This window comes from Theropithecus gelada, chromosome X (assembly GCF_003255815.1).
Source record: "Theropithecus gelada isolate Dixy chromosome X, Tgel_1.0, whole genome shotgun sequence".
NCBI lineage: Eukaryota > Metazoa > Chordata > Mammalia > Primates > Cercopithecidae > Theropithecus > Theropithecus gelada.
Window position 1 is genome coordinate 53163320 of NC_037689.1, and position 22318 is coordinate 53185637.

General features: G+C 39.7%; 1 protein-coding gene across 1 annotated transcript in view; it reads right to left on the reverse strand.

Moving 5' to 3' along the window:
- DMD (dystrophin) overlaps window positions 1-22318 on the reverse strand; it is a 2044437-nt gene that overhangs the window by 81178 nt on the left and 1940941 nt on the right. Inside the window, exons 64-66 of the mRNA XM_025371836.1 lie at window positions 9753-9954; window positions 6848-6933; window positions 4201-4358 (exon numbers count right to left, since the gene is read on the reverse strand). Of these exons, the coding sequence (XP_025227621.1) occupies window positions 4201-4358; window positions 6848-6933; window positions 9753-9954 (446 nt within the window). The remainder of the gene's footprint in view (window positions 1-4200; window positions 4359-6847; window positions 6934-9752; window positions 9955-22318) is intronic.

Sequence of the window (22318 nt, forward strand, 5' to 3'; positions counted from 1 at the left end):
AACTGTACCAACTTGAAAAAAAGTAAGGTTTCCAGTTGGCGACAAGAAATCAAAGGAAATGAAATCTGAGATGCAAGGAATGCATTTGTAGGATAAACAAGTACTTTGTTACCGTTTACCTCAGGCTGGTAGAAATAGTGGCCTTTGAGCACAAGCTTGCTGAAGGAGCCAGCCCAGCCCTATTCCCAAGGTCCTAGGCTTCAAACAAAGGGCAGAGGACATTTTCACTCCTGTTATCTTTCCCTACAGCAAACACTGTATTTTTATGCACGTTGCACGATGAAAGGCAAGGTGACCGCCAGTGCACCTGGCCAAGGAAAAGCATGCCAGGGCCAGGACGTGGATTCTTAAGTATTTACAATGGATCCATTCGACCTGACTGCAAATTGCTACAAAGCTGAGAGGCTCCCCAAATCTAAGTAATGTAAGCCTCACCATACATACAGAATTTACTAGCATCTGACTAGAAATACTCAATTTGCCAATACTTCAAACTCATTCTTCCTCCCCCTCAAGGTCCCCTGTCTTGTTATACCTTTTCTTATTCTATCCAGGACTCAGGAAAAGTAGCTGTTGTTTGGCCTCGGGAAGCTGGAGAGCAGAAGTATCAGAAACTACATATTTGGGAATGAGGTGATAAATGTGGCGGTGGGCATACTGGACTAGGAATCAAACTCTTCCACCAGCTGAGGGACTTTAAGGGCACAGATAAATTATTCATCCACTTAAACAATAATAAAAGCAAAATCTCCAAAGCCTGACTATTCTGTTCCCCTCAAGGACTTGGTGAGGATTAAATGAGAGAATTCATGTGAACAAAGTTTTGTTAGGAGCAATGGTAACAATATTATTTATAAGCATAATAGGTACAAGTGGTAAGGAGAAGCTGTTTCATGATAGTGAAAGCAAACTATGGGTGGTTATGAAACCAGATTAGGAAAGGTCTGAGAGTTAAATAGAGAAATTAGGATTTGTTCAGTAGACAACACAAGGATACTGATATTTTCAAGGATGGCATCATATGGTGAATGCTTTTCTCTAAAACCAGTAATGAGGGCAATAAGACCAATGAAAAGGACTGGAGTGTGGAGTGGAGGCTTGCTAGGAAGCCAGTGCAATGATGAGAAGGCCTGGAAACAATGTAAGGATGGCAATGGAAAGCAATCAAACAAAACATGTTTCTTTCCCTAAAAAAAGAGGCAGCACTTTACTAATTTTTTTTTCTAATTATAAATGTTCAAAGAAGAAAACTCAGAAAATAAAAATAGTACAGAGAAAATCAAAAGCCACCTGTTACCACCATTCATATCTTGACTGATTTCCCCCCAGTCTCATAGAAAACATTTCAAGGTTGGATGCTGTGGCTCACACCTGTACTCCCAGCATTTTGGGAGGCTGAGGTGGGTGGACAGCTTGAGCACAAGATCTTGAGAGCAGCTTAGGCAACATGGCTAGAGACCCTGTCTACACACACACACACAGACCAAAAAATTGCCAGGCGTGGTGGTCCATGCCTGTAGTCCCAGCTACTCAGGAGGCTTAGCTGGGAGGATCACTTGAGCCCAGTGGTCAAGGCTGCAATGAGCCATGATTGTGCCACTGCACTCCAGCCTGGGTGATGAAGTTAAACCCCTTCTCAAAACAAAACAAAACAAAACACATTTCACATTTCAAAGAGCTTGGAGACTGACTGGCCAACCAGGAGGCATTCAATAAATATGCAAGGATGGATTGAATTCAGAGCTTTGATACTGAGAATACAGAGTTGTTATTACAGAGACAGAAATGTAACCAAACCAGAGACACGGGCTTAGGGGAGTAGGAGGTTATCCAGCACAAGGATGCAGCAGGCAGAAATGGAATAGGTTGGTCTCCTGATAAGGGGGGCAGCCCAGGCAAAGCAGAGCTTCTGTTTGGCCACCCCTTATCCTGACAACCAAATTCAAGAGGGCCAGAGGCTGCAGTGAGGATGGTGGTGGCTTCCTGATGAGTCAGTACTCAGGGTGACAGAAAACAAAGGCTCCAGCGGGCCCGGAATAGAGCCTAGTTTACTTTGCAGCAGGGACCATCACTGAACCTTACCTTTAACCCAAGTCACAATACACACACATATGTTTATATATCCCTATATATGAACACGTGTGTGTGCTTCACTAGAACTGAAAAAGTAACTGAGACTTGACTAAAGGTGAAAAATGATTAGGACCTGTAATCCCAGCACTTTGGGAGGTGGATTGCTTGAGATCAGGAGTTCGAGCCCAGCCTGGCCAACATGGTGAAGCCCTGTCTCTATAAAAAATTAGCCAGGCATGGTGGCAGGTGCCCTGTAATCCCAGCTACTCAGGAGGCTGAGGCATGAGAATCGCTTGAACCAGGGAGGCAGAGGTTGCAGCGAGCCGAGATCACGCCATTGCACTCCAGCCTTGGTGACAGAGTGACCCTCTGTCTAAAAAAAAAAAAAAAAAACCAAAAGATTAGGAAATAACTCATGTTTATGGCAAGTTGTTTTATAATTGGATTTTAAAAAATCAAAATGAATCTAGATTGCTTGTGGCCATTAATATTCATTGTATGAAAGTTACTTGTGTCTACATTTTGATGATTGATTGGATTGATCATCTATCTGCATTTTGGAAGGTTTGGGTATGAGGAAGAAAAGATACTTATTTCTCCACATGTATTTTACATTTACAGCTAATTTGCCATAATTGTGGCAAAATAATTCAAACAGTATATCCCACTTTACATACGTGAACTTATTATGTGTGCATCTGGTAAATGTGTCCAACTAACTATTAAATAAATACTCAAACTGCTTTAAACACCTAAATATTCACAGTGTTTTGCCCAGGAAGCCTTCTATAGTTTCATCCTAGTCTGTGGTCAAAGACTTCAGATACAACCCAGTTAGCTCTACAGCTAGTTCTATTTTGTAAATCTCAGCCATTGTTAATAGAATTAGAATGGATCGAGAAACCCTACATAAGAAAAACAGCTCTTAGCACTTGAAAAAATAAATAAATAAATAAGAACACCGTGAATAATGTGATACTGAAAGTATCTTACTCCTTCAATACTGATAGCATTACAATTAGAACAACTTTTGAAGAAAGGCCACAAAAAAGGTTTGTATTCTTTTGTCTGGCAATCACACGCCTGAGAATTAATCCTATAAAGAAAGCTTCAAAGATAAAAGCTAAATGATAAGGATGTTCATTGTAGCACTATTTACCTAATAAAAATTAGAGGCCAGGTGTGGTGGCTCACGCCTACAATCTGAGCACTTTGGGAGGCCGAGGCAGGTGGATCACCTGAGGTCAGGAGTTTGAGACCAGCCTGGCCAACCTGGTGAAACCCCGTCTCTACTAAAAATACAAAAATTAGCCGGGTGTGGTGGTGGGCACCTGCAATCCCAGCTACTCAGGAGGCTGAGGCAGGAGAATCACTTGAACCCGGGAGGTGGAGGTTGCAGCGAGCAGAGATCGCACCACTGCACTCCAGCCTGTGTGACAGAGCGAGACTCCATCTCAAAAAAGAAAAAAAAAAAAAAACAGAGAAAAAAAAATTAGAGCAATGTGAATGTCTATCAGTGGAGTGCTCAGGCATTTGGGAAGAAGAGGGTGTTTCTGGGGTACTGACTATGACAGAGAAAAAGCAATGGGACAGGATAGGAAATAGAATGGACAAGAGTGTGTTCAGTTAGTGATGGACATTAGCAGAGTACACACTTCTAGACTTTGGAATAATAGGGGAATGTCAAAGCTACAAAGGACATTTTTTTAAAAAGGATAGCTGTGCTAACAATTTACCAACATCCATTGAAAGGAGGCTATAATGACAGAATTAGAGAAAGGACTCAGAGACTAAGAGACTCGCCTACAAAGGCCATTTTCTTATATACATAGGATTTCTGTGGCTAGAGACTTATTTCCTCCCTTGCTGAACTTCTTCCCTTCCAGCACCTCAGTAACTGTGGGGTCCCTGCTGCAGATGGAGATTTCTTTTCCTTCCTCAGCACTGTCTTCTTTCCCAAAACCTAGAGTTCCAGAAGCTGCTTACTATAGAGGTTCCAAATATCCCAAATCCCACACCTACTGCCTACTGAAGAGCTAATATGAGAAACTGAAGCTCTGTGGGTTTTTAAATTAATTTCTAAAATATGAACGAATACATATGTTACCTAGAAGGTGAAAAACTTACAAATTGGAAGCAGCTCCGGACACTTGGCTCAATGTTACTGCCCCCAAAGGATGCAACTTCACCCAATTGTCTTGGAATTTGGATAGAATCATGCAGCAGGAGACCCAGCCTGCGCTGGTCACAAAATCCTGTTGAACTTGACACTTGCTTGAAAAGGTCTACAAAGGAAGAAGAAAATTGCAACAGTCAAAACACAGCACCCATGGATGCCAGCAGAAACTGACGTCCAACTCAATTCCAGTAGCAATTCTCAAGAGTAGCCAATATTTCCACAGAGTGGGGTTACTTCTAATTTGTGCTAATCTGGACATTTATTATTTTTATGAATCAAGTTAATGATCACTGTATATATATGAAGTGTGATAACTTTTACATAAACTATGTGACTGCAAGAAGCACAAGCTTACATGTACCCTTGACACTTAAATTTCTTCTAAGCCAGAACACAATCCTTGGGAATTATTATATATAGGATGTAACTACATCAAAAAATAAGTGTTTTAGCATTAAGAGACGTATAACTGGCCCAAAACGCCACCCTCTTTGGATACCAGAGATTCAAAAATGTACCACAATTGGGACTTCTTTATGGAGTCATAAGATCACTGAGCTTCCAGTCCATCATGTGTGTGTTCCCACAGGATACTGTGCATAGTTTGTTGTTGTTGTTGTTGTTGATGTTTGCGATGGAGTCTTGCTGTGTCACCCAGGCTGGAGTGCAGTGGCGCAATCTCTGCTCACTGTAACCTCTGCCTCCTGGGTTCAAGCCATTCTCCTGCCTCAGCCTCCTGAGTAGCTGGGATTACAGGCACATGCCATCACGCCCAGCTAATTTTTGTATTTTTAGTAGAGACGGGGTTTCACCATGTTGGCCAGGCCGGGGTTTCACCATGATGGCCAGGCTGGTCTTGAACTCCTGACCTCAAGTGATTCACCTACCTCGGCCTCCCTAAGTGCTGGAATTACAGGCGTGAGCTACTGCGCCTGGCTGCATATTTCTAATTAATAGCTCATATCACGTTATGCTGGCATTGATTTAATATGTGTCTATCTTTTTTGGCAGGAGAATTATATCCCCTTGAGGGAAGGAACCATATCTTGGTCAGTTGTGTGCCAGAAGTATCTAGAGTAGACTAGCAGTACCCGGTGGAGAGTAGGTGCCCAATATATGTAACAGAATGAATGAACATACCGAATGCTTGCAATGTTATGTTTTGTTCTCAGATATAAAAATTTAATCATACCTTATATTCACCTAGAAGTTGCCCCTTCAAAAAAAGTAAATCCAAGAAAGCTTTCTGTACCCATAAGCACACTTTAAACTCTAGGAAATTAAATGCTTTAACAAGATACCTAAGATGACATTAAAAATTGAGATTGTACGAACAGCTTTTTATCTTCTCTCCGATACACATACCTAGATGTTTATGTTCAAAGTTATGAGTTATTTTCAAACATCTCATTTTGAATTTAATATTTTTGTTTCACCAACCTAAAACCATGTTCCTTCTTAGTAGTTATTTGAAACACCAGCTCAAAGCTTCCTCAATTATTCACTTTAATATTATATTTACAATGTGCTGTTACTATACCATATATACAGTAGATTAAAACCTAATCTATAATAAGTAACTACAATGTTTAAAGGAGAAAAGCACACAGATATCCCATCTTATCCAAAATACATTTTAGCATGGTTAATAAAAGCTGTTCAGTTATTTTTCTTTGGTTCTCAGGATGAGAAAACTCAAGCGGACACTACATAAAAGTGAGAGTCAAAATGGTTTGTGTATTTTGTGGCTTACTCCTGAAGGAGAAATGATCAGGAGGACACAGAGTGGCTTTTATCTCCTGCCTGTACTGAAGCTCAGCACATCTCCTCACATGTGTGGCTAGGCCTTAGGGGAAGAGAGAAAAGACCAGCTAGGCCGGGTTTAATATTCCTACTGGAAAGATTGCTTATAAGTATTTCAAGGCGAAAACCAAGTGCAGCCTTTCACAATAGGAATGGATGGTCACTTGGTCATCTGAACCATCACTCCTCTAGCATTTGCTTTGAATTTGGTTTTAAAATTTTTAAGCAGAAGAACCCAATGCGTAATCAAAAGGAAATTCTGTAGGGTGGTACGTATCTACCCTTTAAGAAACAGCAAGCTATCTGTCTCCCAAATAATAAAATGTTAGTCATGTCACGGAATTGGATGTATCAGTACAACTTGCAGTAAGATGATTATAAAATAAACAATGTTTCTTGAACATGAATGTCACATAGTATTCTTTAAATAAGAATCCAAAGACTAGACAAGTGCAGGGATTAAATCTTCACACTTATTTTTCTGACTTATAGAAAGAGGTTAGAAAATCAGACTTTATCCCCTAGGAACATGTGTTTTATTCAGACACAGTCAGTATAATGTAAAATAATACTTGGACTGGAAACGCTAATCCTCATTCTCTATTTAAATACCTGCAATTTAATGTTTGACAAGGAATGGCACAAACCAAATTTTATGACACTCTAAAAGCAGTTCTACATCTTACATGAGGAACCTGCTGTCAAATAAGAACAGTCTGTCATGTCCCATCTAGAACTAGGGTAATTAGCCAACATTAATAAAAGAATACAGCGTTAGTATACACGACTTACATCTGTACTTGTCTTCCAAATGTGCTTTACACAGGGAAATGATGCCAGTTTTAAAAGACAGGACACGGATCCTCCCTGTTCGTCCCCTGTTATGAAGAATCAAACCAGAAAACAATTACTGACACTTTCCTAGAGGGTAAACACTTCTACTTAAGTATAAAGCCTTGAAAAGGAAAAATAAAAGAGTAAAGTGGTGTGAACTCTATTGACCGCTGTTTTATTAAGATTGTTTTGAACTTTTCCAAATTTATTATCTCTTTGACTGATGACCTACAATACAATGGAAATTCAACCAACTTGACCACTGAATGTTTACCAAGTTTCAATTCCTAAAAACTCGTATTTGAACTGCAAAAGTTCTATATAAATTAAGAAAAAAAATTCTATTCACCTATGGAAAGCCACCTTGGTTTAAGTTGGTAAGCAGAAGAATTACTACTCTTCACCAATCTACTTTGGTTATTAAAGCAAATTACCCACTTTGGTCACTGAAGCCAAAAAAATTACCGGCAACTAACTGCTCTGCCCTCTTAAATGCTTAGATCTTCATCAGACTGCCCCTTACTGAAAGAAAATTAATCACTTCAGGCCACATAACACATAATATAAAATATAAATGCTTATCTCTATGAGAAAAATATGATACTCTATTAAACAGCATTCAAATACATGATCTAAAAAATAAATTTATAAATAACCTGTTGCTATATCAATGTTTTAATATAGATTGCTTTTATTTCACTTTGCATATAGAAAACTGAAATAAAGCATTCCACATAACAAATTTATTAATAAGCTAATTTTATCCATGGGGAAAAAAAGGAAAAATAGGAATGAAAAGTTTTCCATTTTGTAGAAAATGTCTTTCAAGACATGGAATCAATGTAAATGCCCATCAATTACAAATTAGATAAAGAAAATATGGTACATATACATCATGGAATACTATGCAGCTTTAAAAAAGAATGAGATCATGTCTTTTGAACATGGATTAACTGGAGGCTATTATCCTTAGCAAACTAATGCAGAAACAAAAGAGTAAACACTGCATGTTCTCACTTGTAAGTGGAAGCTTAATGATGAGAACTCATGAACACAAAGAAGGGAACAACAGACACTGGGGTCTTGAGGGTGGAGGGTGGGAGGAGGGAGAGGAGCAGAAAAGACAACTATTGGGTACTGCGGTTAACCCGTTTATGCTGGAGGTTGCAAATTATTTTTTGTGAAAATCAGACCTTGACAATGACCTTGAGCAGTAGGATATGAATAATTCCCACAAAAGCTTAGTGTTCCAGTAATGGAACACTAGGCATAAATAGGTTAATACCTGAGTGATGAAATAATCTGTACAACAAACCCCCGTGACATGAGTTTACCTATGTAACAGACCTTCACATGTACCCCAAAACCTAAAATTAAAGTTAAAAAATGTCTTTCAATAGTTTTTTGGCTTCTTATTTTATTACGGAAAGCTACTGGCCCTTAGATATCAGTAAAAAGAAAAAGGAGAAAACATTTTCAAATAATTTGCTCATTAGCACTTCAAAATCACAAATGATAGTTCCAACTGCGGTTATTTTCGGTGAACAATACGCTCAACTTTCAACTATTAAAATTTATTAAATCCCTCAGTCAAAAAGAAATCCTGGGCACTAATGGACTAACAAAATTCCTATCATTGGAAAATTTTCTTATCTTTTTTCCTCTTAAGAAAAGGTTGTTCAAAATTTAACAAATCCACTTTATACAGCAACTTCAAGGAGTTAAAATTGTCACCAAATAATTTTCAGGCAGGTAGAATGGAGTTAAATATTCAGAATGCATTCACATGTCATCTGCAAAGAAAACAGTGCCAAAATATATTTGAGGAGAAGCCCGAATACAAACTCTTATCAAAACTAATGTAAATGTAGTTCACAATTGAAATCCGACATGTTCAAGGACTTGGTAGATAACTAAGATGAATGTAACAGTCAGGTGGTCCTGAAATTTTAAAAAGCAATACCTTATCAAAATAAGAAAGAAAAAAAGCTATAAATTTTAGTTTAAAAGGTGGTAGAAGTCTACAACAAAGGTAAAAGGCAAAATAGTTGTTATGCAACTCTTTTCAGAAAACCTTCCCAGATTTCCAAATGGGAATATGTTCTTGATTGGTGAAATGAGGTATGTAATAATTTTGAGGTCTGAGAAGAATTTAGGCAACATTAAAACCAATTCCTTCTGCTCCCTTCTTCAATTGTCTTCATTAAGCTCAAGAAAAAAAAAAAAATCAGAACTGGGGATATCTCCCATGTGCAATCCAAAATAAACAAATAATTGTTCTCTAAGAGAGAGTGATGAATGGAGGCGCCAAACTGAAACTTCATAAAATCTTATTAAAAAACAAAATAAAACCAAAAATGTTCTCAGTTTGAGGAGTTAAGTTTGCTGTATTAAGGGCTTGTTTTCATTTTGTTTGGCCTATCAATTCATAATCTTCTACAAGTCTCCTAAGTATCAGCTAAGACAATTCTGATCTGGAGACAGGTGTGCCAGTGTCTCCAGGAGCACAGCCATGGCCGCCAGTGAGAGGGAGCCACCCCTGAAGTGCATGGAAGAATTCCAAAATCCATGGGCGAGAAAGGGAAAGAACCAAGGGCTATATGTTGACTTATTCCACTATTTGAAGAATGAGTATCTCAGGGTTTTGTTTGTTTTCGAATCTGAGAGCAATCTACGTTCTGGCTCTTAACTCCTAGTTTATTAAAATATTTTTCAAGTCATAAATGCAAAAATGATTTATCACAGGAACAGCATTAGGTCCACAGCTTCTGAGGCCCTGTTGTAATGCTAATTACACTGTCACCATTCTGTAAGCTAAGCCTCCTATGACAGAGCCCGGGAAACAAAAACTAGCCATACGTACGTATCATAAACATTCAGCAGCCAGTTCAGACACATATCCACGCAGAGAGGGACGTTGACCAAATTGTTGTGCTCTTGCTCCAGACGGTCATAAATAGTGGTCAAACAATTAATAATCTGCAGGATATCCATGGGCTGGTCATTTTGCTTGAGGTTGTGCTGGTCCAAGGCATCACATGCAGCTGACAGGCTCAAGAGATCCACTGCAAAAACAAATAAAATCACAAATGATTCAGAGAGTATAACCTTCCTTTCGGTGTCCTTTTTCCTTTGAGAATCCTAGCTAGGACCCTCTCATACCCTTTAATAAACACCAAACTTGAACCACACTCTCTTTGAAAGGTGTTTTATTTTTATCCCTCGACTCTAAGTTGATGAGTTTCATCAGTATTCAGGATCTGAAGTTGTTCTTAAATCTCACTGGCATTGGGTGCAGGTACGGGCAAAGACATAATTCCCATGCTTGGATTACTGGGGAATATCTGAGAGTTAAGGGGGCCTATCCTGTTCTACATAAACAGACTCAATTTTCACCTGAATAAGAAAAAAAAAATGTTTTAGCAGAAATGTTTGAAGAGATCCAATAATACTTTCTTGTATTGGTATTAGAGAAAATCTGTTAGATTAATCTGTATGGCTAAGGTTGTGTAAACTCTATTTCTAGCTATGCATTTATAATCATTAAGCACTTTTCTCCTTGAAATATCAGTCACCTCAGCATCTCTCTGCTACCCTAATATTAGGTGAAGAAAATACTCTCCACTAAAATTTTCTATAGGCAAACTAAAGTAATTGTATAATCTATCCAGTTTTCAGACCTGAGGCTCACTTATTTCTCCTTTCACCTTCAAATTGTATTTTATAATATGCTTTCCAAGTCCTCTAAGAACTTTATAAGACTGAGGGAGGAAAATTCCCTTGATCTGAGGAGGTATTTAATCTTATGCCAGGGACAAAAATTTAACGAAAGTGAAACTTCAACCTTGTCCAACATCAGCAAATCACAAGCTTTATTCCCAAGTGTCATGAAAAGATTCATTTCTCTAAAGCCAATTTATTAGCCAAACTAGAAACACAACAACATTGCTTTTATACCACCTTATACACCTAAGCTCTGGTTGAAATTCTCAGTCCTTTGAGACTAGGAATCCATGCTAATTAAGTAAATCTCTCATGCATCTAGGGGGAAGGGGCAATTCAATTATAAATGTAGTTCACATAAATACAGGTAAATCCCACTCAGTAAACAGCTTTCCCAGTAATAAAGAAATGTAAACTTAAGGCTTTAGTGTATTTTACAAGTTATTCGTGGCCAGTTCTAATTAAATATTAAGAAAGAAACAAAAATAGTGGTTAATACCTATGTAGGTTTGTGCAAAAATACTTTTGCACCTATATCGCACACATTTTTCTCTTTTAAAAAAAAGGAAAACAGAAAATCCTGGAGTTTCCCCAGAAGCATGAAGCAGACATGGCGGTGGAAGCAGGAGTCTGCACTCCTCCCTTGGAAGGGAAGGCCCCTCTGTTTTTGCTCTGAAATACTCTAAAGATCGAGAAATGACCCTTTTCATGGAAGCTGAGACTCTGTTTAAAGTGGGAGGAAGGAAGATAACTTGGGAGACTGACCTGAGGAGTTAAGTGAGAAAAATAATAAAGAATTTTAAAAAGCAATGCAAGGAGGCAGGAGGGCGGGAGGACGTGAGGAGGGAATGGCTGAAAGCGGACTGCATGGGAGGCTGGAGAGAGGTTCAGAGACAAAAGACTCAAACTTTTATTCTCTCTTCTGTGTGCCTGTTTTCCTCAGAGGGCGTATACTCAAGTGCACGTAGTAGGAACACTTAGAAACACAGTATACCCGCTCCATTACTGGAAGAGAGGAATGGATTTCTTCCAAACACCAATATTCCCAACATGTTTCCTTCTATACTGAAGGAAGCTATGGGTGGTTGGAAGTTTTTCGATTATTTTCTTTTTTGTTACTCTGCTTTAGTCATCATTAAGTATTTTGCCTCTGATCCAGGCATTTAAGAAGTAACTAGTGAGAATTTTTAGAATCGCTTTTGTATTAAGAGTCTTATTTATCCGTGTGATGGAAACGAACAAAGAGAAAAACTGCATGAATTTCATTTTATTGGGCCTGCTCTTATCTCTGTACAGGTGAATGGGTAACACACAGAAGAGCAATTGTTGAGTATAAATAGCTCCAGAGGGGAGCAAAGCAATTGCTCTGAAATTACAGGAGCAGAAGATGACACAGTTAGGAGAGAAATACTGTGCAGTGTGCTCTGCTAAAACTGGATGTGGTTAAACACAAGAACAATCCATCATAGAAGACTGAAGAGCACATTTCCCTAAACAAACATGTCAAACAGAATTCAACTTTCATGGAATTATTTTGAAAAGAATTCTATTTAGGTATACACAATCCATGCTATGGACCTGAAAAGGAAGTGAGAATATCAATAGGGACAATTTAATTGCCATGCATATGCTTTTCCAAATGAACAGCTTAGAGAACGCACCTAGACTTTTTGATGAAACATTAAATGTAATGATTAGCTGTTTTTAGGACCCTCAATAAACAACCAGCAGATACAGTTGTGTGAAACCATTTTTTTCCTTAAGCTAGGAATTTCCATTAAATATTATATGTGTGTGTGTGTGTGTGTGTATTCACTAGTAGATATACCTTCAAAGCTTTATAAAAACCCAAGTATTCTAATACATCCTCACTTTCTAAATTATGTTTACAGTAGAGGATGCTATAGGCTTTGAAGCCATTGAAGAATAGGGACCATGTGGTGGTACCCTACGCATGAGGGCTATGGGGGTGAGAGAGGGTGGGGACAGGATAAAAATTGCTGACTCTCCAGGATCCTCTTTGCTGTGCAGAAAAAGCAGACAGTGGTGGTTGGGGGGTGGCGAGCAGGCAGGACTTCAGCACAGGGATCCCACTAATGGTTCCTGAGGCTCTGGTTGTGCCTGATCATCTTCTCAACCTTCTAGCTTCAAAAGCTAATTCTTTTCCTTTCTATGTATGCCACAGTAGCTAACCCTTGCTATTCCTTTCTATGTAAGACAGATTTTTTTTTTTTGTCTTTTACAGAGTGATAGACTCTTAGAGCCAGAAGGTTGCTTTAAAATCATTTTGCAGTTGAGACAACTGAGACCAGAGATATGGAGACTCGCTCTGGGTGTTATGGCAGGTTATCTAGGTTTTCTGATTTCTCATGGAGGTACATATTGTAAGAGGGAAAAGTGGGTGGCAGAATATGTCCTTACTGACTTTACAGAAAAGGAAAACCATTCTGCATTCCATGCTAATGACAACAGTAGGATAAAACAGAAGCACCAAAAAGTTGGTTAGTGGAAAAAAAAAAAGTCTCATGGTGCCTATATAACCCCCAAGTTCATCCTGTAGGTCAACCTGGATATTCTATGTTGATGTATAAATAATTCTGTGATCTAATTAGCACAGAAACAGAAAGAGGTGAGTAATGGTAGAAGAACTGCTGCATGTTTGCTGATTTTTCTTGCCCAGGCATGCCATTCTACAGGCAACTTGCACTTATGGCTGAAGGACCTCCCAAGCACATCTTTGCACTTCAAGAAAGTCAATGCACTTTGATGTAGTTGTCTGTGCAGTAAGGGTTAATTCCAGAGAGGCTGGAGTTGGCACGAGAGGCCTTGCTAAAATATCTACACAGTGCAGAGCCCTGGTCAAAGCACTTTCTTTTCAAAATGACTTACTGTGTTGAAGTGTAGCCACGGGTTGCAGGTTATCACCATTGTTTATTGCTAACAATAACACTGACCATTTTTACCTGGGCACAGTGAGACCAATGGAAGCCAGTGAGTTTGAGGCTGGTTACATAGGAACAGTACGCCTAGGTTACTGGCAGGACATAAGAAAGCCTGGCTGAAACTCCAATTTGTGCCCCCTGGTTTCCAAGGTGTTTTGTGCTCACATCAGTAGCTCTTGTTCCAAGAGAGAAAATGCATCTTGGTGTGGCTTTGTAGACAGAGGGCAATTATAGCTTGTACCTGTCCTCTCTGGACCCTATGCTGTGAGGCAGCCTGTGGCTGTGACACTTATTCTGGTTTTAATGTTGTAGGTATATTGCATCCTTTTTCTGCAAAGAACTCTAGATTCGTAAGCACTGTCATTTGGGTCCTGTGAGTCCTCTTTAGCAATTGAACCCTGTCTAACTGCCACTGTCAGGGCAGTGAGTGTCAGAAGCAAGATTGTTTAAGACACCTCCAACTCATTCTTAGCTAAAGGTATTACTAAGGCATTATTTAGAAAGAAAAAAAAGATGATTATGATAAAAGGGATGAAAAAGAACCTTTGAAGTTGCTCAACAAGCTACCCTTGGTTGGAAGTAACACAGGCTTTGAAATTGGTTACTGATGATATAACTTTCTAGGGGAATCTGGAAGTGAGAGAACTTGAACCTAAGAACTTGAACAAAATGGATTAGGAGGCAATTGCAAACTGATGGCAAGACTGCTAAAAAGAATCCAATTCCTTGGTTGGGTTAGCAAAAGCTAATGTAAGTTCAGAATTTCTTTCCATTGGGCTTCACCCTCTCTGGCCTGCAGGTGGAGTCCCAACCATAAAACCAAAGCAACTATCAGTTTTGATAAATGGGCTACACCTGTGAGGCCAATGACAAGTAAAAAGATAATTCAAATTGGGCACTTACAAGTATTCCCTATGTCACTACAGTTTTCTTTTTTGATGCCAGACCTAGTAGTTCAAAGACTGGTAATATTCCAAAATAAGATACTATGGCTATTAGTTGGTACTTAAGCACAAGAATTCCGCAAGGATCAATGGAATGGATTGCTCCTTCCCTGTCCCTTGCCTAATTGAAGCTGTCACACAAATGTTTTGTCACTTAGTGGACAGGCTAGCACCATTTCTTTATATGGAGTTATAATCCCCATCATAAGTTGAAAATATCTTAAGTCACAAATGCATTTAATACACCTAACCAACTGAAACTCATGGCTTAGCCTAGCCTACCTTCAATGTGCTCCCAACACTTACATCAGCCTACAGTTGGGCAAAATGATCTAGCAACACAGTACACAGTAAAGTGTCAGTTGTTTAGCCTCATGATCTTGTGGCTGACTGGGAGCTGAGGTTCAGTGCTGCTGCCCAGCAAGGGGAGAGAGTATCATACCGCATATTACTAGCCTGGGAAAAGATCAAAATTCAAATCTAGAAGTACGGTTTCTATTGAATACATATCACTTTGCATCACTGTGAAATAAAAAAATTGTTAAGTTGAAACTTCACAAGTTGGGGACTGTTGCATTGTGTGTCTGTGTGTAGCTGGGGAAGAGGTTTGGCTTAAAATTAATGATAAAAGGAAAAAGGTGAGATTGTTGCAAGGGGAAGGAAACCACCAAAGATACTTTTTTCTTTCTTTTTTTTTGTTTGAGACAGAGTCTTGCTCTGTCACCCAGGCTGGAGTGTAGTGGCGCAATCTTGGCTCACTGCAAGCTCTGCCTCCCGGGTTCATGCCATTCTCCTGCCTCAGACTCCCAAGTAGCTGGGACTACAGGCGCCTGCCACCACGCCCAGCTAATTTTTTGTATTTTTAGTAGAGACGGGGTTTCACCGTGGTAGCCAGGATAGTCTCGATCTCCTGACCTCGTGATCCGCCTGCCTCGGCCTCCCAAAGTGCTGGGATTACAGGTGTGAGCCACCAAGCCTGGCCGATACTTTTTTTTTTTTTTTTTTTTTTTTTTTTTAAGGGAAAACCTAACATAATGTTGCTGCCTAGGAAGAGGTTTAAAATAAGAGAATAATATGCTCCCTTAGTTTAGACTCAGATGCCTCTTGGGGTGGAGGACTCTGTTAAAACCTCCTCCTCCTTGAAAGAGCCAAGATGTGAGTGGGAGAGTCAGCCAACCTACCCAACACACTGGATGATGAGATGGGAGTTCTAACTGCAACTACAACACCATGGAACAATATTAATGTGGCTTTTGGTTAGTATTCATTAATGTCTTTTGGTTCTTTCACAGGACATATCTGTTATTAATCATCTGTGTCAGGAAATACCCTGAGGGAATATTTACCCAGTCAAATCTGAAGAACAATGATTTATAACAATCTCAATGAACACTGTGTGGCCATTAATTGTGATGATGAAGGTTTAAGAAAGGTATTGGGTATGTGGTAGAAGGTTTACGTGCTGTATGTTTCATCTGTCACAACATTATGTGTTTAAAAAAAAAAAAGCTATTTTCCCTATTACTTTGTGTGGAAAGCTATTAGTGGGTGGAGGGACAATTGGGACAACTTGAATCAGTGACAGATATTTAAGTTGAATTTGGTGGGCCTACTTTCCTGAGACTGAAAAGCTGGAAATTTGATATGGATGGCTACAGAAATTTCTGTGACATACCCAAACCAAAGTCCTTTTAGGAGTGACTACTATTCATATGATTTTAGCCTAGTCACATTTTTGTGTCTCATGTGTATTTCCCATTAAAGATGTTATTTCTCAATGGCACCATGTCTGGTAGACCAAAGGGCATGAATCCACTTGAAATAAAAGAAACGGGAGAATTAGGAGCTGGGCTAGAGATATGTGGCCAGGTAGAATTTGCTTTGAATGAGAAATGATAAACTGATGAAAAAGACTTCCTAGTGCAAGAAGGGCACTTCAAGGGCATCCAATTCCAGGAGGAAGGATAGGGATGGCAAGCTGTCAAGGTTGATAGCTGGAGAAGGGAACCAATAATTACTGGAAAACAGAACCTACTAGGTGTTCTTTAACCTCTTTAGCATCAAGACTGAGAGACAACCATTCTTTCCCTAGTGGGTAACAGTTAAACAAGATTACAGTATTTCCCCTGGGAGATAGACGGGTCATGTTATGAGACCTCTCTTGGGCACCAGTATCTGTCAAACCATATAAACTGAGAAAATTAGTTTGGCCATGTCCTCAAGATGTCTTAAACTCAGAACTAACAGAGACATGGCCTCTAACCTATGTGAAAAATAATACATGGTATATGGAAAAAGTAGATTGTTGTAGGAGAGGGGCAAAATAATTACACTGGCCTCTCGAGACCCCCTTGCTGTGGAGGCAGCCTGTGGCCGTGGATCCATATCCTGACAGTAATGCTGTTACAATGTAGCCTTTTCTGGCAATAGAGCATGGATTTGTAAGCCATGATATTGTGGGTCCTGAGAGTCTTCTTTAGCAACTGAAGCCTGTCTAATGTGACCCTTGGTGCACTATCAGAAGGTGAGGTGCATTTACAGAGAAGGTGGTGCATTTTTCACCTGGTTTGTCATGGTGAGGGTGAGCCCAGAAACTGTGACTATTCACACAACTCCAGCCTGTACCAAATCTCTATAACGTGTGCTTTAGTTGCTGAATAGACGCAAATTGTTCTCTATTTCTTATTGTTTGCAGAATATTTGTCACACTTATCAACTGCAGTATATTTAGCCCTGTGGTTTGGGCTCTCTCCAACCCACCACACATTAATAAACTAAATACACTTGGTTTGTTAAGTGCATTTTTATTTCTGCTCTTACAAGTTGGCTATCTTTTTAATTTTAGAAGCCACACACCTATGGAATGTCAACAGAACCACAAAGGAAGAAAGAAAATGCTTAAATTACCTTCTTCATAACTTTCAATGGGGTATCAGCTATATGAAACAGTTTATAAATCCTTCTTACCAAGATTTTGTCTTTGTTCCTGCTTTTCTATCAAGTTTAATTTTCATTCACAATGTGTTGAGAGGCAGTAAGGAGTCATGCAACATTTAACTGATTACAAACTGGGGACATTATAGGCCAACGGTGATGCTCTCCACTTAAATAGTGAATTCTCTATAGTGGATACAATTGTGTTATTTGGCTTTCTGCAATATGGAAACATTGATAGGGAAGTGAAAAAAAATAAGATCAAGTGCTTAATAGAGGTGGAAGTGCATATTTCCAAGGCATCTGTAATTCAGACTCTTCATTGGCATCAGGAAATCACTGAGATAACATCATTAATTTTCCTTAAAGTTAGAGTTGGTAGAAGCGGCCTTTGGTAGGGAAAGCTAGCCAGGGCAAGTTTTATTTGCCTGTACCACAGACAATAGCTCTTTATCATGGCTTTGCAGGCTTAGAAATGACAAAAGCCTGGGAGCTAAATCTGAGCAAATATAAAATTAAGAGAAAATTCTTAAATCATATATTGAAAGCAAGTAATGTGACCACACATATTTTCAATAAAAGGATTGGGTGAACTCTTCATTCTATAGTCTTACTATATATGGCACCCTCCTAGCATTAAAGAGAATTACATACCTAATTTAGAGAAATACACCTCAATTTTGGCATACTTGAATTTTTTTCACATATTAGAAAAGCCAAGCTCCGAAAGGAAATGCAGAGAATTTCAAATTGATTTAAAAATGAAAATTTAAAGAAATGATTCTACATTCAGAGCTTACCTTTATTACAAGGTTATCACCTCAAATGGACAAAATTTTGTATATTATTAAATTCTCCCATTTTCCCAATGTTTATTGGAAATTGTAAGTTGAAATGACAGACAATAAAACACATATGTGAATGGAATTATTTTTTGAGCAGGAAAATCGAATAGTGCCTAAATCCAGGGTGAAAATGGACATTATAGAAAGGAACAGTCGTTATGAGGTTTTCCATCTGGTCTATTTCTGTTTTTTTTTTTTTCATAGTATAAACTGGAACAACTGGTTATCTTTTGAACTTTTAGGATCTCACAGGAATATTCTATAGCACTTCATAATAACCCAGTGCCTAATTACTCCTTTATTAAAGGGAAACAGTAGCTCTGGGATGGAGCAGGGGCAGGGGCAGGAGAAGAGAAAGAGGCAAGACAACTTTCTCTATTCAGCCCCCTGAGTCAATCCCATCCCAAACTACTTTTTCCCAGCTGTGATGCATTAACAGGTCCTAAGGAAATCCTCAACCTGGAAAGCCCTTTAAACGCCAGTTAAACTTGGCAGCTATATAGCTGAAAAATGCTAACTTCAGGCTATAAGGAAATGGAAGCCTTGGTTTACTTTCATTCATGCATTCATTTCATGAAAACATATTGAACCCTGCTGTGTGCCAGGTTTTGTGCTAAGCATTGGGGATACCAAGATGAAGGGAAAAGGCCTAGTCTCTCTTTCCAAATAATTCCACTTCTAAGGCATTTCTTCTCTATCTCCGTGTAAGAACCATATGCCAGGTGACTCCTTGACTATCTTATTGCTAGCCTCTGCAGATCCTCTGGTCGAACCACTTTATTTCTGAAGACCTGGCAGCCAGGGTTCATGGTCCTTCTCTTTTGCCCAGTTTTCGCTACAATTCTGCATGATTTCAACACTGGCATGGGGGACTCATGCATCACTCTAGCCTCTCAGTTCGTTAACCTGCTGTTTCACCTCCATGGAAATTCACATCCACTCTACCTCTGCCACCTACTCAAATAGCCATACCCTAGATCTGATCACCTGAAACTGTTCCACCTTCAAAATAATGTTCATCTATGATTCTCTCTAACCACAACTTCTCGACCTTCAGTTCCTTTACTACTTCTTCCCCCACCTCCCTGAAGAGTTAGCCTTTTCATCCCTCTACCTCCTAATTACCAGTTTCCATATGCATTCACAGCTTCTCCTACCCAACAGGGACTTGTCAGTATCATTTTAATCACTCTTTTGCCCAAATCCTCACTTCCCTTGCCCAGCTGTTCTCTGCCTACCCCAGGACAGAAGCATCTGGCTCCTAACTGCTAAGTGTGCCTGGGGAATACCACACCCCTGCAGACTGGTGCTACCGTGAAACACTCAGCCGCTTCTGGGTTCACAGAGCTGGTTTTCAACTCTGCCATCTCTCTTATTCTCCACAAAGATAAGCCCAATTTCATCATCTCCTGCTCTTAACTGCATTGCAGGGACTCTCCTCTCCATACAAAAAAACGGAAGCCTTTATAGTAAGACATCCCTCACCTTGCTGCTACCTGGTTTCTTAGTTACGTGGACCTGCCCAGATCCTTCCCTCGACCCCACCCATTACAGTGGAAGAGAGGTATCTCTTCCCTCCCTTGGGCTCTGGATTACCTGCCCATATTCTCTGAGAACTCACGTTATTTATCATCTCCTCTTGGGCCAATAATTGTAATCTCACCCTGTCTTCTCATACTGATATAAATACATTCCCAGGAATACTGTATTTTTGGCCTGCACTTGATTGAAAAAAATCCACTTAAGTTGACCCAAGCAGTTCAAACCCATGTTGTTCACGGATCAACTGTACATATATATACACACACATACACACATATATACACACACACATATTTATATACACATATTGTGCCACATAATGACATCTCAGTCAACAATGGACTGCCTATATGACAGCGAGCCCATGAGATTATACTATATTTTTACTGTATCTTTTCTATGTTTAATTATGTTTAGATATACAATACTTACTATTGTGTTACAACTGCCTACAGTATTCAGAACAGTCACATGCTGTACAGGTGTATAGCCTAGGAGCAACACGCTATCCCATACAGCCTAGGTGTGTACTAGGCTATACCATCTAGGTTTGTGTAGTGCACTCTTATATTGACACAACAAAATTGCCTAACAACACATTTCTTAGAACGTATCCCCATTGTTAAGCAACACTTGACTGTACATACATTTCCATTAACTCCTCAGCCCCCTCCAACTAGCTACCACCCCACTTTTCTCCCCTTCATAAGTAAATTTCTCCAAGAATCATTCATACCATCTCTAATTCCCCACTTTTGGCTCACTTTTGAACTCACCACACCACTTCCACTGTGCCTCTAAAATCTCACCAAAATTACTAGGGACCTTCCTGTTGCTAAATCCAATGGGCACTTTCCACAACTTTATCCTGACATCCCAGCAACATCTGACCCTGGTGATGGGTTCTTTCTTTCTCCCCATGGAGTATGTGGCATCATAACCTCTTGGAATTTTCCTTCTTTCCTGCTGGCCATTCCTTTGCAGTCCCTTCTGTAGGTTGCTTATCCTGTGTCCTAAATAACTTCCCTTCTCACTCTACACTTTCCTGGAGCTATCCAATCCTCTCCACGGTTACAAGCAGCACCTACAGGCTCATGATCCCTAAATATTGTTTGTATATTTCTCCTGAGCACCACAGCTCCGTGTCTAACCTTACCAGACAAGTCCCCATTCACCTGATATTCCAAGCCAAGCACCTAAGTGTCTTCCTTGACTCCCTTTCACCCACCACATCAAGCTTGTCCAACCTGTGGCCCGTGGGCCACATGCGGCCCAGGATGGCTTTGAATGAGACCCAAATGAATGAGTAAAACATTATGAGATTTTTTTTTTTTTTTTTTGCGATATTCTTTTTTTTAGCTCATCAGCTACCGCTAGTGTTAGTGTATTTTATGCGTGGCCCAAGACAATTCTTCTTCTTCCAATGTGGCCCGGAGAAGCCAAAAGATTGGACACCCCTGCACCACATCAAATGAATCATCGAGGCCTGTCAAATCCACTTCCTGAATATTTCTAAATTCTCTCCACTTATCTCCATTACTACTCTGCTAATTCAAGTCACAACATTGCTGGTTTAGATTACTGCAACAGGTTTCTCTCCTGTCACTCCCACAGCACACCAATCCATACTCTGTTCCACAGCAAGAATCATCTTTCTAAGCGACAATCTAATTATATCACTCCCAGGTCAAATCTCCTGACCTCTAAATTCCTTAACTTGGGTTTTAAAAACCTTGCACAATCTGCTTCCTGCTTCTCTCTCCAGCCTATTATTTCACAACAGATCTTTCCCCTGGAATTCTGTGCTTTAGCCATACTGACACATTTTCAGTTCCTGAATGTGTCACGCTTTCTCTGGGCCCTTCGGTACATGCTCTTCTTTCTGACTAGAACACTTTTCCTAGACGGAGAGCTGCTTACTCTTCTAGACTTACCTAGCTTAGACATCACCTCTTCAAACAAACATTCTCTGAATCTCATTCCACACAGTTAGCTGTTCACATAGTGCCCCATTATCCCACTGTTGCACAACTAAATATATGACATTGAAATAAATGGTCTTGGAAATAGAGACAAGATCACTTTTCTTTTTTAACCAACTGTAGACATTCTTAATACATTATACATATATTTGCTAAAGTCTACAAATTTTATGAACATCCTGGTTATCCCTTGTTAGACTGTAAGTTCCATCAGAGTAGAAACTGTGCCTGTTGGGCCGGGCACAATGGCTCATGCCTGTAATCCCAGCACTTTGGGAGGCTGAGGCAGGTGAATCACCTGAGGTCAGGATTTTGAGACCAGCCTGACCAACATGGTGAAACCTCGTCTCTACTAAAAAATACAAAAATTAGCCAGGCATGGTGGTGCATGCCTGTAATCCCAGCTACTTGGGAGGCTGAGGCAGGAGAATCGCTTGAACCCGGGAGGTGGAGGTTGCCGTGAGCCCACATTGCGCCACTCCACTGCACTCCAGCCTGGGCAATACAGCAAGACTCC